At 33.0% G+C, this 17,728-nt stretch overlaps 2 protein-coding genes across 10 annotated transcripts; one reads left to right on the forward strand and one right to left on the reverse strand.

Annotated features, from left to right (window-relative positions):
• Positions 1-563: 563 nt before the first annotated feature.
• LOC137826183 (ascorbate transporter, chloroplastic) lies at positions 564-6,960 on the reverse strand. Of its 4 annotated transcripts, none has more exons than XM_068632063.2 (12): positions 6,589-6,821; positions 6,241-6,315; positions 5,209-5,747; positions 4,658-4,765; positions 4,103-4,258; positions 2,868-3,083; positions 2,305-2,514; positions 2,036-2,173; positions 1,731-1,832; positions 1,553-1,618; positions 1,249-1,333; positions 564-1,161 (listed from the first exon to the last, which is right to left on the reverse strand). In XM_068632063.2, exons 1-12 carry the CDS (start codon positions 6,641-6,643, stop codon positions 1,064-1,066), a joined length of 1,848 nt encoding a protein of 615 aa, XP_068488164.1. In that variant the 5' UTR covers positions 6,644-6,821; the 3' UTR covers positions 564-1,063. The 4 variants fall into 4 exon arrangements, with proteins under 4 accessions (XP_068488164.1, XP_068488163.1, XP_068488165.1 ...); XM_068632062.2 differs by having other exon boundaries at positions 6,241-6,318; positions 6,589-6,819; XM_068632064.1 differs by lacking the exon at positions 6,241-6,315 and having other exon boundaries at positions 6,589-6,960.
• Positions 6,961-10,460: 3,500 nt separating this feature from the next.
• On the forward strand, positions 10,461-17,322 carry LOC137826185 (SKP1-like protein 21). Of its 6 annotated transcripts, none has more exons than XR_011083422.2 (10): positions 10,461-10,757; positions 11,979-12,203; positions 12,332-12,547; positions 12,610-12,720; positions 12,922-13,000; positions 13,458-13,564; positions 13,661-13,818; positions 16,366-16,499; positions 16,821-16,887; positions 17,069-17,322. XR_011083422.2 is itself a non-coding variant. In XM_068632069.2 (9 exons), coding segments are annotated over exons 1-9 (1,044 nt in total). In that variant the 5' UTR covers positions 10,461-10,721; the 3' UTR covers positions 17,071-17,322. The 6 variants fall into 6 exon arrangements, 2 of the variants coding, with proteins under 2 accessions (XP_068488170.1, XP_068488169.1); XR_011083426.2 differs by having other exon boundaries at positions 12,332-12,523; XR_011083425.2 differs by lacking the exon at positions 10,461-10,757 and adding an exon at positions 11,257-11,396.
• The last annotated feature ends 406 nt before the right edge of the window (positions 17,323-17,728 follow it).

Below are 17,728 nucleotides of genomic sequence, written 5' to 3' on the forward strand. Positions count from 1 at the left end.
AACCCTCTACTGATAAAATTAAACTAATTAAAACCATTGGCCTTAAAAAGCAGTCAAAATCTTGCCTCAAATGATCTATTAATAACCCAAACACGCAAAAATTGGTATTTCATTCACAACTTCCCTGCTGAGTAGAGCATTTTTATCACTATTAGATAATGTAGACAATTTTATTTATATTCTTGTCTTCTGAATTGTTTAAGGTCAGTGTTTGTCTAAATTATTGTAAAATGAACTCATGGATGTGATGTAGATAGATAAATATTATGTTATATGATTTGTTAATTTTATTTTATCATATTGTTAATTTGTCATTTTATAAATTATACACACACTAATACTTAAAACACATTAATTCTAACGCAACTTTTGTTATTAATGAAAATTTACTAAAAATTACAAAATCATAACAGAGATTCATTAAATCATTTCTCAATAATCATCACCAATTGCATCACAAACTGAATTATAATTAGATCAATAAATCATGTATTAATGTTTTTATTAGTTCAATTATTTTTTAAAACATTGATAAAATGAAAAAGATAAAGATACAAATGTCCTTAGAGAGATATAATAAAATAGCTGAATAATCTAATTTACATGTTGGTGTCATGAGGTAGTGTTCTTAAATAACATGTATATATTGAGCTTGTGTATGCTTAGATGAGGTTTGACATGAGGAAAGAGCCCACTGACTTTCTATACAGAAAGCACTTGAGTTCATGGAGTAAAGTGAGTTTATTACTGAGTTTGGCTATAAAGTAAGCAAGTAAAAATGTATCTAATATATAAAGGAGGTAGACACACCTTTACTTACTCATTTTAGAAACAAACTCACTGTAGAGGAGTGTTGCAGAAAAGGAGCAAAATTAATCCAAGATTTCTTGGAGAAACTTTTATATCAAAGGCCATGGTTTATGGTGAAAACTTCCATGGTGTCTCTTTTTCTACTTTTTTAGGGGGTTTGATCTTCCAAGACATGTTTGGTAATCAGATTAGTGTTCCATCCGTTTCCATATTTCCATGGCTAAAAAGGCTACACTTTCCTTGACATGTAACTTCAGTCAATAACTTTCTCCCCAGTAGAAAAGATATTCCACACCAATGTGCCTATTATGTACAAAACGACAGCAACCTTAAAAACATCATTCCAAGAACCTGCAATAAAAGATCACATGATTGAAAACCAAGAAAAAAGTTGCAAAAAAAAAAGTAAACTTCAAAATAAAGAGGGAACTCTTAGACCTCGCTGGAGTATTAAACCAGTTGCAGCTGTACCAAAGACACCAGCAAGCACTCCTGCCGTATTTGATAGGCCAAGCAATACACCCTGAAATTGAATCTCGTGAATAATATGATAGAGGCATATTTTGATGTATGAGTATCAAGAAGAATAGTTGAAGTGAAGTGTATTGTAGTCTTTAATCTTTTGGTAAAATTGTGTTGGTGATATGCCATATTCGTTTTACTAATAGTATTTAACACTATTAAGCTCAAAATTTTCAGTTTATCGGTTGAGGCCACAGATATTAGGAAAGCAAATACTCACAGCATAGCGGGGTCCAATGTCTTGGTGATTGGAATATAGACCAGATTGTGAGAATGCATCAGATCCCTGTCAAGAAAATAACATTATGGCTAAATTAAGGTGATTCTGCATATATTTAGAACATATGGAAACATGTTGTAGAGGTTCTAATGCTTCAAAAAATAGAGGAATCTCATACCTGACAACACACCATGCACAGTACAGCCATGGCAGGTGTTTTGACATTGCTCAGCTGAGAAAGAAAAAAGGCAGGACCCAGAAACCCTATTGATTGCATGATCTGCAAACTCAAAAGCATTAAAAGCAGAATCATTTTGAAGAGTGAAATCAATGCAAAATATTTCCTTCTATTTAGCACCGAAATGAATGGATGCCTAGTACTATTATTTAAGAAAAAAGATATTCCATTGAGAACATCATGTATATAGATAGCAGTTGGCCATGCATGACAAAATTCTGCTACAAGAGCAATGGTTTTCTTGCCTTTCGAACAGTTGTTATGGAGAGGCCTTTTCTCACAAGTGTGTCAGCAATCCACCCACCAATATTTGCAGAAGCAGCCATGGTTAACCATGGAAGAACACATAAGAGCCCAGATTCAGTGAGGTTGAACTTCAGAACCTGAGAAAATGATTAGTCTATTCATTCAGTGGCCTAAAAGCAGAAATATAATGTGATGTACTAAGTAATGAGTTCACTGTACAGATACATACAACTAAAGGAAGTGGTTAAATTTAATAAAAAGTTAGTACCTGATTATAATAAGTAGGCATCCAGGTCAAAAGAATAAAAGTCCCCCAATTGTGACAGAAGTGGGAGATTATAAGAGCCCAAACAGGTGCTTTTGATAAAATTAATTTCCAAGGAATGGAAGAAACAGGTGCGTTTGATACATTGCCTTCTAGTATGAACCTTTTCTCCTCTACCCCAAGATCTGGGTCATCTTTTGGGGAGCTATATGCCTGGTAGAGCCCAACAGAGATGAAAGGAAATGAGTCAACAGGCTAAGCAGGAAACTAAGGAGTACCCCTGCCATTTAGAATTTTCTGTGCAATGATAATGTGTTTCCATCTAAATAGAATTTCAGAGACCTTATTGTGCAAGAAAGTTGGTCTGCTCTTATATCCAGTCAATGGATCAATATTCTTGAAAATAAACTTGCATACTGATGAAATTGAAGTCATACACTATGAAACACTTTTTAGACCGTCCCCTTAATTATGGATTGTCAGGGGGAAGGTTCTTTTTTCCTCCTCTCAAACATTTTTTCCATTAGGAAAAGATACATTGAGAAAATTAAGTGAAACTTACTTACCTTTTTTAACCACAAGGCAAACCAAAGACTTCCAAGGGATCCAAAAGAGTAAAAAACTGATGGCCACCCAAATTTTTGGATTAGCAACGGTGAGAATGCCAAGCCAACCACCGAACCAAGGTACATGCCACTATATACTAGGGCAAGTGATCTGCTTCTCTCTGAAACTGGAATCCACTTGGAAAGCATATTATTCATAGCAGGCATGGCAACACCCTGAAAACAAAGAATTAGCATGGTGAGGTTCTAAATCTTAAGATTAAGATTCTTGCCTATATGCTTAGACTTTCAACATGAGATCATTCATATGGTAAAATATCATCCTTTTGTTTGTATTATTTACACATGGATAGCTTAGTTTTGGAGGGTAGAGGTCATAAACTATGAAGGTATGTTTGTCTATCTTGGTTGCATTTGTGCATCACTTTCCCTGTCTGTTTTAAAGGAGAATAAAGTCCATGCTTTGAGGCTAGTTTTCTAACTTTTTCTTCATGCTTACACGATAGAAAGTTGCAAGCAATCTTATCGAGCCAAAGTTCATAATAAAGCTTGTGAGAGCCTAAACAGTTGACACTCCAAATTATGATGACCACCAAAGCATTAAGATTCAGATGAGATTTTACAAAAAGCTGATATGTTTATCACGTGTGTGAAATCCTCAAGTATAGCTATAAAGTGTATGATAGATCAAGTTTAACATTTGTACATCCTATCCTAGCATTTTTACCAAGATGAAGCATATATCCTAAGAGTCTTAGAAGGTTATTAAGATGATTCAGAACTCCGCTTACCGGTTCAGTGCTTTTGAAACTAGTAATTAGGAAGGGAATATAACTATGTTCTGATTCTCACGTTAATGGTTTACAGCATATAAATAGGAAAGGAATAAAAACAGCCTATTTCTAAAATATCAGGAATTGATCTGATCCCGACCTATTTTCCCCTCAACTATACGGATTTTATATCCTATCATAATCTGAATTTAGCACTAGAATAGAATTTCAACCTTCCTAATTTAGTGACAAAACTCATATTTTGTCTTTACAAAGATATTTGAAAAAGGGAGAAAAACTCAATTTAACTCCAGTTTTGTAATTTTCTTTTCATGTATCCTTTTTTAAAGCTGATAGTTGGTTATGCATAAGAATAGATGGCTGGATAAGTGACCATAAGAACATGTTTCCTTAACCAAGTTGATGAAACCATGTAGTATAATAGATATATGATAGACCAACCTCACCGATCCCCATAAATGCACGCATAATAAGCAAACAAGGGAGCCCAAATCTTGCAGCAATAGGTGTTAAAATTGTTGCCATTGACCACCAGACAACTCCAAAACCTAGCACTAGCTTCCCACCAAGTTTGTCTGCCCATATGCCACCGAGGACCTAAACCAGAAAAACAAAACAACATTGCATAAATGTCAGTATGCAACTATGACAAGACAGTTAAAGATTTGAGTTTCTAGGCCATGTTCTCTTAAAAAAACATAAATTTATCCAAGCTCAACTAGCAGCGGTACTCTATTGCCTGCTAGAAGATAAATATATGGTATCAATTTGTCGTTTAAAGTAATATGTGTTAGATAATATTATATATATTAGTTAAGGATAGTTTTAGTCTTTATGCTCTTGTCATGTTTATATATTTATATCTTTATTATGCCTTGTATTTTTACACTCTCTATTAGGCTAATATCAAAAACCCTATTTCTCTTGCTTTACATACCCTCATCCTTTGTTTCATTGTTATTAATATGTTCAGGATAGCTGATATAGCAGTCACACCTGAGTAAGAAGATAGCCCCAGAAAAAAGATGACTGAATTAGGCCAACTGTTGCACTGTTCCACTTAAATTCTTGTGACATTGGAAGTATTGCTATGCTCATATTCACCTGTATATTATAATGGAGAAGAAGCATCAGTAGTTCATATTAAAAACACAACTATCAAGAATAGGGAAATTTAAAAACACAACTACATATCAAATGATTGATATAATTGAAAAGATTTGGACCCATTCATGTTACTAACATCACAATGTGATATTACAGAGATTGAGTTGAGACCAAAAATTATAGTAGGGACTACCATTATTTATTCAGGATCTATTAAATTTTCTTTTTATCTTTCTCATAACATCACATTGTCTTGTTAGTTAAAGAAAAACCATAATAACAGCTTCTGCATAAAAAGTAGTACAATATTGGAGACAGTAGAGACTCTGCAATGCCAACCCAGTGAAATATGAAGGAATGAATATATTGGGAATATGAGACATGGTAAACATTAATATATTGTAATTTAAATTGTCTGAATACCAAATGAAAACACTCACACGGTCCATGTTGCACAGCAGAAATGCTGCAAAACATAGCAATACAATAACCCAACGCTTAGGAAACTTCTGCCACCAAGAAGATACTTGTGGAGCATTCCCTTCCAAGAGAATGGCTTCACCTGTCCCTTCAGTTGATGCAAGGGGATCCACCTCCGATTCTGACTTGTAATGAACACAAGCCGGATTAGCCTTACCAACTTTGCTTAATCCTAGTCCATATACTGCTCTTTGTTGAATAAGGCTACAACTATAGGGATCTGAAGAGAGATAGCATTGAAATCTTCTGGCGTTGAGTTTCATGTTCATGCAGTGAATAGATTTCTGGGATATTGAAGAACAACGATGCACTTCATCTTGAAATGTTGGTATTGCTTTTGAAACTTTCTCATTTAAAGGTTCTCTAGCATGAAAACGCATCCCATGCCAGCCTCTTGAGAAAGGATCCTTTGCAACCTGACCACCATAACGTGCAACAAATGCACAAGAAATGTCCCCTCTATGAGGTGATAGATCCTTTCCCAATTGATATACATTTCCTGTCCATATCAAACAGTTGCTAAAATTTTTGTTCATAGGCTACTGTAGTGATCTACATAAAGCAAGCTTTGAGGGTTTCAAGAGAATCAAAATCAAACCTAATTGATACACAATCTCAAACTTAACATAATTTCCATGCATTGCTGAACAATATATAACTCTGTCATCAAAATAAACTACCGAAAAAGTTATCCATGCTTTTCTCCATCCATAACTTTATCAGATCAACTACATCCCCATAAGGATATGTATGTATAAATTCTGGTAACTATTGTGCCTCAAACAACATAAAAAAAAAGCTTGGTTTCAGAAAGTGGAATGTCAAATGTTTTTTCCCTTGGAGAACTAGTTGGATTGTGGAGAGCCAAATCAGTGAAACGTGCATCAGAGGATGTTACTTGCTACCAAGTTAAATCATTGAGAAAAAATATCTCTGAATACTCAAAAGTTTCATCTCTAAAGCAAGTTTTCAAGAAACAGCTAGAATTTTACCAAAAGCCACTCTAGGCAATTGTTGGCACAGACCATGAAAAGGGTCATCATCATTCCATAAGTTCCCCCTCCTTCCTGCTATAAAAAGATTGTGGGAAAATGTGTTTTGAACAAAAAAATCTTCAATATCTAACTCCAACGTTTGGCTTTACTATCTACACCTCTATGGATAAACATCTACAATAATGAGAAAGTAAAGGCAAAGAAATCTCTAGCAATAGTAAGCTAGAAAGCAAAAAAGAACAAAGTGACAATTTAATCCATAAGATTAAGAATAACTGCGTAAAATAGTATAAGAAAAAGATAAAATTAGTAGAGTGAAAAGAATGATGGTTGAGGAAGAAAAACCTGGTGCAGTGAAAGAAGTGAAGTTTCTGTTGGAAAGCAAACCACCCAGAGCCATTGGTAATGCAAGTGAGGAGCTATGAAAGTGAGAAGTGAAAGATGAGAAGAAGGATCTCACACCATGTCACAGCACAAAAACATAATTCAAATTCAGCAAAATGATGTGATGTCATCCATGGATAATGCAAATCTCTCCCTCTATGCTATGCTAAGCTATTGGATAAGCAAACCAAATGATAGAACCTGTTTTGAAAAACCATTAAAAACTACAAAAAAAATAAAAAAAAATCTCATCCCTTTGTTCATTAATCATAATAACAATTTTCCATAATGATTAGATAATTTTTTGGGATATCTTTTTCTTAAAAATAGAATATTAAATTCCAGTTACTTTTTTAGCAATAAAAAAGAGGGTGGAGAGTGTGGCACGTGGCACGTCATCCTTGCAAACAATGGGTCAACTGTACAGAAACATGAAATTATTGATATACCCCTTTGGATCAGTGTGCTTTTGGTATTGGTGAGATGATAATAGGAAGTGAACTGAGGGTTAATATGGGAATATAAAAAATTGAAACTTAAGTTAAGTCCCTGTCGGAAAAGTGCAGGATAATATTTATTATTATTATTTTTTAATGATTTTCTTCAATTTTTTGTTTTCAGTATTTCAAAAATAGCAAGTGATGTTATTTTCTGAGGTGATGTTATTTTCATACGTGGAATATTTGGTTGGACACGTGGAGGCTTGACCAACGTTAAAGTGTTTTGTGGTTTTATATGGGAACATGTGTTTCTCGAAGAATGGAGTTCATTAAAAATTAATTACAATTGCAAAAAATACAGTTTTGATACAATCATTTTAATTTTGTTTATATTTTAATCATATTTATTGATTGTGTTGCTAAATATTGAAATAAATATTGTCAGGTAAAAAACATCAATAACGTGTTAATTCAAATGTTCTTCTGTATAATAGATATAGGTAATAAAAATAAGTATATGAATAAATGACATGTTAATTATTTAAGTGTGTAATAAGTGAATTTTTCATTATTTTTAATTAAAATATTTTATTTGAATATAAACTGTTATTTATTTAATTAATTTTTAAATGCCCTTCTAATATTTGGTAGTTGCAACTTGAGAATTGAATTTTAGGAGTAAGAAGCTCCAACAAAGTTTTTAAAGTTTAAATACAATATACTAAAATTATAAAATTTAATGCAAATAAAAACCTAATTAATATTTAAACACTATTTTATTGTAATATTCTATTAAACTGTAAGTAAATCATGTTGTTAGGTAACACATTAACGAATGTCTAAATTATGTAAAATTTAATATCAAATAATTCAATAGTTAGAGTTGTTAAATTCCTATCACATGGAAAATTATTAATATAAGCTTAACATTTGGTATCAATGGATCCTATCTCGTAATTAAATACATAAAAGTTTGAGTGCAACGATTTTCATAAATTACTATTTTTAAAGAATTATTATTTTCAATTTCTGATAAATTATTAAATTTGATTTTGAATTCTAATAAACCTAGTGAAGATTATAAACTGAATTTATAAACAAATACGTCTTCAAATTTTGTTACTAGGGTTAACATGAGTTTGATTGGAGTTATAAATTAGCTTTGAAGTTTTAAGTCAAAACACCATTTTCAATTAAAAACTTAAAAAATTATAAATTTATGAGTATTTCATTTATATGTTATTTAACTTATCTATTACTTAACTTCTATAAATTTAAATCTTTCATGAAATTCCAAAAAATTATTGAAAATCACAACTAAATATCAAAAGTCAAAAAATATATTCCACATCCACCAATTTATAAGTCAAAAAATACATTGTGGATTCACCAATCTTTAAGTCAAAAAATACATTTCGGATCCACCAATCCATGAGTCAAAAAATCATTCCAAATCCATCAATTCATAAGTAAAAAAAATATATTATGGATTCATCAATCCATAGATTTCACATAACCTACATAACCTACATTCTGGAAACCTATAAACCCCAAAATGATGAATTTTCAAATAAAAATAGGAAGGTTAATGTTGGTTTTTTAAAAAATGTAAGGGTTCTGGAAGAAAAATGTAGGGGTGCAAGTTTCAATGAATCACAAAACCAGATCTCATTGGTCAGCCCAACTCTGTGAGGTTAAAGGGAATTACTTCTTGCACCCCTATTGCATTCTGGAAAGTTTATTTAAAAAATATTTTCTAAAATTTATTTCATAAATTTCAAAAAAATTATTTCATAAAATTTTCCAGAACAAAAATGACTTAAAAAAAGTATAAAATTATCTTTTGAAAAGCTGTGGGGGTGCAGGTTCAAATTGAGGGGTGAAGGAAGCAAACTTTTGTGGTTGAATAATACAAGGCCCATCACAACCCATTTCAAAAGGAGACAAAAAGGCTCTCAGCTCTATACGGCGTCGTGTACAACTCCTCCTCATTCTGCAAATTTTGTATCTCAACAATAAGAATTAAAAAAAAAACTCTTCTTTTCCAATTTTCTTTCATATTTTTATTCATCTAAATCAAAATCTCTTTCTCTCTCTTGTTTCTCTCTCTTCCATTCTATCTATCCATTTCTGTCCATCGCCGACAACCGCCAATTCCCTCCATTTCAAAGCAAACCCCTTTCTTCTTTCTCTTCTCAGGTACTCAATCCCCTCTTCCTCTTCCTCTTCCTCCACCTCTTCATCTTCTTCTTCCTCTCTCGCTCTTGCTCTCTCTCTCTCTCTCTCTCTCTCTCTCTAACACATGGATTGCCTAGCTCTATTTGAATGCAAGAAAACGTTTCCCATTTTATCTTTGCCACATCTTAGTGCCTTTCCGACATTAGCACGTGGTAAATAATCGCGGGTCATCTTCAAAATGTGTTTTTTTTGTGTGACCCCACGTAACCTTTATATGTTGCTGTTTTTGCTGTTGCTGTTGGGTTATTTATTTATTTTTGCTACCGGGGAATGATGTTGTGACCAAGGATAGTGTTAGTGATTTTGTTTTGCAATGGAAATGATAAAGTTTAGGTTGTCTTTTTTAGTCTGCAATGACTTGTACTGGAGACGGGTGATTGTAGTTGTAGTGTTATGGGAATGGGAATTCTTGATGTGATGGGGAAGTGCTTTTGGTTTACTACTTGAGTGCCTGTTTTTATATGAGAATTAATGTGATATAATTGGAGGATGCTGGGTGATAATGAAAGATTGGTCCTTGTGAGTTTTTATATGGTTTAAGTTTTTTCAAGACGGTAAAAGAAACTTCTAACTTGTGACTGTAAGTTTTTGTAGAATTTTTAAACAAGAGCAAAGTATTGATTAGATGAATTTAAGGGTAGCTTGCTAGGCTATTCTGCAATTCTTGCATCCGAAGTTTCCTTTTTAAGAATTGGTGTAAGAGGGTGCATTAGGTGTTTGTTGTTTGATATGTAAAAAGTACTAATAACTATTTTTTGTTATAAAACTAAGAAATTTACAATGATATCTTAGACACAAATAGCACATAGCTTATAATGCAACGGTTGATCACTTGTTCAAAAAAACCTAAATGAAAATAGGGCTGTTGTTTGTTAAATCATTATAAGTATTTGCATGCACCTATTGGTGAAGCAAAAACTATGGGTTCAAACTCTCTATGTAGATATAGATTTGAATAGCAATAAAGGCATCCTTCGCTCTGCATCTACGTATGTGTGTGAATTACTTTAGAGAATTTACCATTTTTGGCACTTTGTTACGGTCAACATGTTTATGTTATCATCCTTAATTTGTAAGTAGTATATGTTTACTTACTATTCATTTCTATAATGGCATTTTCTGCTCATAGTGACTTCTTGTTCTGTTTTTTTACAGTTGTCGCTCTAAACTTGCAAGGTGCTAAATTATTCTCCATTCTTCTCTTTTGCAAGTTTACATCTGTTTTGCAAATATTTTTACGGACCATGCATTTGAGAGATGCTGCTGGAGCTTCTTAATCCTGATTGCAGAATTGCTATTACAACTGGATGCATTATCTGGCTGTCTGAATTTGAAGTTTAAATCTGTACCCCGGCTAATATTGCTTGCATCACAGAAACTTTCATCAATAGATTTTACTTTTCAAATTGGTTTAATATGTCAGAAATTGACATGGCAGTTATTAAACCGGAGGTATGCTACTTTTTTTACTGAGTTTTTTTTTCTTCTTAATCTATCCATATAGTTCAGAGGTTAAAGTTTTACTTAAAGTTGTATCACTTTGGGCTTTTTATCTTGTTCGTCTCATTTTTATTTAGTAGCCATGCCTGCTTAATTTGTTCTTTTATTCTTTATTTGTAAAGGGTAAAGAGCACATTTTGTTGTATATGTTTAAGAACTTGATTAGTATTAATCTTTGTTACTCTTAGAAAGTTGAATTTAAAGTTAATTCAAACTCATAAAAATGGGTTGAAAAGTGAGTTTGCACCCACTTATATATTATAATTTGATCATATATCTAATTGATGTAGAATCTTTAACAGACTTTCTCATGTTGAAGATTGAACATTTTTGTGCGGGGTCTGATTGCAGGTGTCACAATGGGTCCAACAAATCTCGATAAGATAGGCTTTGATAAACTTTAATACCGTCTTAGAAAGTAGACTTTAAACCTAATTGAACTTCACAAAATCTACTTGTAAGCATTCCCTCCGAGAGTTGAACTTCTCAAGCATTGGAGTAGAGAACGCTTGTTAGGATAGACTTTGATACCATCTCAGAAAGTGAACTTTATACTTAATTCAACCTCACAAAACTGGCTTGAAATCTGAGGTTTGCACTCACTTATAAATTATCATTTTGTCATATTTCTAGTCGATATGTGATCTTTAACCATTACTGTATCTGAATTTCTCAATTTAAAAATATTTGAATAAGTGAAATTTTGTTGTGAATATCACCCTTTTACAATGTTTATTGTTTTTCCCCTCAGGAGTAGTTGAGATTTTAGAAACTGTAGATAATTAAGTGGTGTTATACAGGTTGAGATTTTAGACAAGAATATGAATTATCTTTAGTTTTGGCTCTTGAAAGGATGATGGGTTTAGAGAAATTTAGCTGGATTAGTTTTCCTGTATGTTAATCAGTACTAGTATGGTTTAAGTATCAATTTGTTAATTATTATCAAAGAACTCAGTATCATTAAAATTAATTATTAATGAGCTGGTACTCCACTAGATTAGTTTTTCAGTGTGTTAAATTTATCAGCCATAACAAACTAACAGAATACAGCTGACAAAAGGAGTTATTCACCCACTTTAGAGTATTTGGTTCTGCCAGAGAAGCAAAAAGCTTGTGTATTTATTTTCTGTCCCAAATCCCGATAGATCCTTAATTTCATATAAAAAATTTCAGATGATGAAGCCTTATATCTGGCTTGAGACATCAGATGGTTCAATCCAACAAGTGGAACAAGAAATTGCAATGTATTGCCCATTGATTTGTAAAGAGATAATACAAAAAGGGATGGGGTCTTCCAAGAATTGTGCAATATGTCTTCCTCAGCGAGTCAGTCCTGCAATATTGAGCTTAATTTTTGATTATTGTCGTTTTCATCTAGTACCAGGTCGCTCAAACAAGGTTCTACTACCTGTTCTGCCTACCTCTTTAATGCTTGTACATTGTTATTATCTTTTTAAAAAGATAATTTAGAGCTGAACAACAATATATGTCAAGATGATCTAACCTGGGGGTTATTCTTTGTACAGGAAAGGAAGTCTTACGATGAGAAATTTGTTAGGATGGACACGAAGCGGCTATGTGAGTTGACATCTGCTGCAGATAGCCTTCAGTTGAAGCCATTGGTTGATCTTACAAGTCGGGCACTTGCACGGATAATTGAAGGAAAATCTCCAGAGGAGATACGCGAAATATTTCATTTGCCTGATGATCTAACTGAGGTGTCTGGTGCTTGTGAGAACACTGTATGCCAATTATGTCTTCTTTCATCTTTATTTCTCTTTTTTCACACATGCTTTTGATCTAGGAAGAGAAGTTGGAGCCCTTGAAAAACACAACTGATGACCCAAGGATCAGGCTTTTGAATAGATTGTATGCCAAGAAGAGGAAAGAACTAAAAGAGCGTGAGAGGTTGAAGGTACGAGTGTTGTTTCTTTATTTATCGTACTAAATGAAGTATATGTGAGATTGTATAATGTATTCCTTATTCCTTATTCCTTAATACGACATCCCAATTAAATTGAACTTTTGCTGCCAAGAAATGTTTTCTTGTATCTCTTTCCTGTCCTAAATTTTAGATTGTTGAATTTAATGAGAATTGGTCCTTTGGATGTTTCAGAGTGTTGAAGCTGAAGAAGAGCATGTAGATAAACGTTCAGTTGATGATCTTTTGTCTTTTATTAATGGAGATGATGAAGGTAAAGCATTTTAATCCCTATTTTTCTTTAGTTTACTTCCTGATTCTTTCTGTACATTGGTGAAATATATACCAGTTCAGCCCTAATTGAAGTCTTTCTATTTTATATTATTTTTGGGCCACATGAAATTATTTCTGTGAAACCTGCATGATGGATATAATGATTGGTATGATTGCAATAAGAGGGAAGATATTAATGACAATGACTAATGAGGACTATACAATTGACCGTTTTCCTAACGTGACAATTGTATGGCATCACTGAACCTACTATGTCATTATGTCTATATATAGCATGGTTGTTGATAGTTTTCGTTACTCATGTCTTGCAGCTTTTACTTGTTTTATTTAGAATAGTTTCATAATTCTTTGGGGGCAATATTTTGAGAGCTGTATCTTTTTTTTTTCTGGTTTAATTCCTTTTAAAGCTTAATTAATGATGAAGAATTTCGTTACAGATCCAAAGGGCATTAAAACTTCTAAGAATAAAAAGAAAAATAGAAGGAAAAAAGAGCAACATCAGAAGAGCTCTTCTCTGACGGAAGCTTCTAAAGTGACTAAGAAGGTTGTTGTAAATATTCTGTTCTGTTTTATTTTATGAAAAAAAATCAATTATGTATCATGTAAATTACAAGTGCTGCCTTTTTCTATCTCATGATAGGAAGTAAATGGTCAAAACATCAGACACCCAAATTCTGAAGCTGATATAATTGCGGAGACTTCAATTTCACATACAGAAGATGTTTTTGCTCATAAGGAGTTTGACGATGGAGATATAGATGATGGGATTGATCCTGCACTTCAGGAAAAAATTGACAGGTGGGGCTACATTCCTAGTGCATGTTTGGAAATACCTTTCTGGGAGAAATAATTTTCTTAAAGCTCTCTTAGGAAGTTCTGATTAGAAAAGAACAATTATTTCTCCGAATAGGCTTGAACCAAGGACACACTAATTATAATGTTTGCACTATGTTGTTTCTAAAATCTATTTTTTATTGTGGGTGGCTATCATTATCTTTAGCATAGTTGCAGTGGCAGATCACTAGCTTTTCTTCTCATTAGTGATCTGTAGCATTGCAGAATATTTTGTGTGTGGAGTATAGCATATGCAGAGGACAAGGCATCAGAATGATTGAACACTATACTTCTACAAATTGTACTTTTTGAGTCATCTAGTGTTGAATATGGCATGAAGTGTTTGTGTTTATCAGAGGAAGATATGGCAATGCCAATTTGTTGGACTTTACAAGTTTTTGTATTTTTTATCTTTGTTGTTTTCTGGATGAGAATGATCAATTTAGTAATATTTTGTATCCTATATCAACTAACCATTAATTTTTCTTGACCATGAATATTGTAAAACTATTAGATGGGTAATGCAATTAGTTTGGATAGTGTGCATGTGCCTGTATTCAAGAAAAAATTTAATCTAATATTTAATGACTTCCTGGTTCATTTTAATTATTAATACTGGTAAACATATATAATGGTATAAGTATTTAAGAATTACTTGCTTAGGAGGGCAACTAATACTTCCCTATTTTCTCAGCAAGTCTTTAGCAATATTATGATGGTAATTGAATTGCCACTTTAGCTCTGCTTCTACTATTTCTTAAGTTTATTACAACTTTTCTTATTGGTTTACAAGGAATCAAGCCTGTAGCTTCTGAATATCTTACTCTTACGAGCCAACACTTAGTGCAGTGTTTGACACTTTTTAATTATTAGAAGAGGGAGAATTTCAGAGACGAGTGCAATGTTTTATTTCTAAATATGTTGATTATTGTTATAATGAATTTCAGTTTCAGATATCAGCAATATATATATATATATATATATACTGATGCTAGCACCCAAGGTTGGTAACAACTGCATAACTACCTAGATTAAATGTATTTAATGGTGTATAAAGTTGTCAGCAATTGAAACAAAAACTAGTACACCAATGGAATTGTAGCTGGAATAGGTTGAGGATCAGGTGACCGGAATTCTTTGTGGGGAAATTTAATTTAATTGAATTTCTTTTGAAATGAACAATGTACCAGCAGGAGATAGCATTTGTTGCCCTTGTAAGAGTTGCAGTACCCTGAAAAGATACACTCATGGGACTTAAAATTGAAATTGAGTATTATAAGGTCTGAGAATAGGGGAACAAGCACACTGAAAGACTCTTGGAATGAGTATTCGGCATTTGGTTGAACAATTGTGTGTAAGGAACTGCAAAGTAAACTGATGGAGTGATGAAGTTTGTTGAGGAAGAATGAGACAATAAATGCATGATCCTGTAGTTTTAAGGGCATAGAGGCATGACTGTGTAGGGATAGACCCAATTTGACTGTGTTCTTTGTTTTCTTTCTACTACACCATTTTGGTATTTTGTTTGAGGGAAGATGAGCCTATGTATAATGCCCGAGTCATTCAAAAGCTTGGTGGTGAGTGGGCGAAACTCCTCTCCCCAATTAATTTGAAGAGGTTTAGTTTGCTTTTAAACAATGTTTCAGCTATGAAATTAAATTGTTGAAAAGTGATGAAGGTTTCTGACTTGTTTTCGAGTGGGCATGTCCAAGTCAATTTAGAATAAGCATCAATAAAAGTAATGAAGTACAGAAAATTGGTGGATGTTAGAGGAGCAGGTTCTACAAATCACTATATACTAATTCTAGTGGTGAATTTTAAGTTGTAGAAAGAAGGTAGTCGATGTGTTTTTTCAACATAGCAGGCTGAACAAAATTTGAGAGTGCTTTTATAGATGAGTGGAATATTCCATTGTGGTTGTACAGTTCTCATAGATGAGTGGAATATTTCATTGTGGTTGTACAGTCCTCATAGATGAGTGGAATATTCCATTGGGACACCCTAGTTTTAGATGCCATGCCACGTAAAAAGAGAATGGCTGGTTATAGCATAGTCAGCATTATTCTTTACAACAGGAATAGAAATAGTTTTTGAAACTGTAATCAACAGAAACTGAAGAGAAGAATTTTCAGAGAATAGTGTGAAGTTTTATTTCAAAATGTGCTGATCACTGCTGAAGTGAATTCAGTTTCAGATATTAATTATATATATATATATATGATGATGATGACAGCATCTTGAATTAGTTACAATTGGATAACTACCTTCACTAACTATAATTAACATTCCTAGTTACAGCTGTACGAATCTCCCTGCTCTTAAACAAAATTAGTGTTTACATGTGCAGGGTCCAATAGCTACCCTTGCATTAACTGTCTTTTCTTTTCATCATTTTAGGTGTAGAAGGTAACATTTTGATGTAAAGGGTTTTTTATGGTGATGTTATATAAATGTGCTTTTAGGAGAGTGTAATGCAAACCTTATGTGTGCTTGGTGACCATTTGAACACAGGGAAGTCGAAGATTTTGCCCGCCGATTGAACTCTGACTGGCCGGAGAGGATGCAAGAACTTTTATCATCTGGACATGAAAGGAAGACAATGCTTTTTAGTCCCAATGGAAATAGTTTTCTACGGCGAAATGCTTGTACGTTTTTTCACTGTTTTTGAGTGATTATTATACTTGTCCTTTCATTCTATGCTTGCTAACTGAAGTTAAAAAAATTCTAAAAATGTTTCTTACTGAAAAAACTTATTTGTATAATAATTTTCCTGCATTCATTATCTTCTTTTTTAAAATTAGCTTCTACAGTTTGTCAGCTAAAGTTGATGACATGTATTTGGTGTGCTCCTTTTATTGTTTATACAAATTTGTTTCTTTTTGTTACTTAGTTTATACAAGTTATCTGTTAGAATGCCTGTTATGCAAAGTAAATATTACATCTTACCATGTCCTATCAACTTGTAGAACCATGGTGCCCTATCATTGCCAAAGAAACTTCTAACCTTACAACTGAACTTGGCAAGATTAATTGGTAATCTTTCAGTCTGTTGTTATCTTCTGGAGTAGTGTTCGATTTATTTGGTATGCGATATAGTAATAAAGCACATTCTTGACTTCGGTATTTTTGGCAGCCTGTTCAAAATGGCAATTTTCCATTCATTTCACTCACTTTCACTGTGAAATGCAACTAAATAAAAACATTTCATGTACAGGATTGCGACTTGGATGGACTGGAAATGAGTGTGTAAAAGATTGCAAGCCTACCCAGATGACGAATGGCTTTAACAATTTTGAGAGATGCTGACATATGCTAGAAAATTGTTGCATGTCAGTTATTTTCATTTTACTGTTTAAATTGATTCTTTGTTGTTCATTATTGGTGTTCAGCTCTGGTGCTATTTGCTGCTGGGGGCTTTCTCTTGTAAACTCATAGGAAAGAAATAAAAAAAGGTTGAGGTTGTGTGGATGACATAAGTCGTGTTCATTTGGTTTTCGTTGGTTTCTTTTTTCTAGTTGTGATTAAAAGCTCCTTTGTAAGATTTTTGTAATTTTATACGAAACAGAAGTGTTATACTGTTACTTGATCTTGCATTAACAAACCATTAAATAGTTGTCCTTTTGAACATGTTATCATAATCCTCTTCAGGTGATTTATCAATGCATTGATTGAGTGTCAGTATAGATATTTTACAGTGATAATGGATTGAACAGGAGAAATGAAGAATCGTGTCTTTAGACTGCCGAGCTAATCCTGATGCATATACGACCTTCTCATTTCCTCTAATTTCCCTTGCCTAAGTAATCTTCCCGATCCTTTGAGATTGATAGAGATCATTTGGAGGTGCTTTTGTGTGTTGTTGCTATCCAGTTGG

Source organism: Phaseolus vulgaris, chromosome 8, assembly GCF_051622355.1.
Source record: "Phaseolus vulgaris cultivar YP4 chromosome 8, ASM5162235v1, whole genome shotgun sequence".
Classification (NCBI taxonomy): Eukaryota; Viridiplantae; Streptophyta; class Magnoliopsida; order Fabales; family Fabaceae; genus Phaseolus; species Phaseolus vulgaris.

Bases quoted from the DNA above. Each gene is read 5' to 3' on its own strand.
- LOC137826183 (XM_068632062.2), bottom strand. From the start codon at position 6,643: ATGGCTCTGGGTGGTTTGCTTTCCAACAGAAACTTCACTTCTTTCACT. The intron at 6,319-6,588 runs GTTTTTCTTCCT...ATCTTTTTATAG, and splicing joins CACTTCTTTCACTGCACCAG to CAGGAAGGAGGGGGAACTTA. The intron at 2,515-2,867 runs GTAAGTAAGTTT...GGGCTCTACCAG, and splicing joins TTGCCTTGTGGTTAAAAAAG to GCATATAGCTCCCCAAAAGA.
- LOC137826185 (XM_068632068.2), top strand. From the start codon at position 10,722: ATGTCAGAAATTGACATGGCAGTTATTAAACCGGAG. The intron at 12,204-12,331 runs GTTCTACTACCT...TTCTTTGTACAG, and splicing joins TACCAGGTCGCTCAAACAAG to GAAAGGAAGTCTTACGATGA. The intron at 12,721-12,921 runs GTACGAGTGTTG...TGGATGTTTCAG, and splicing joins AAGAGCGTGAGAGGTTGAAG to AGTGTTGAAGCTGAAGAAGA.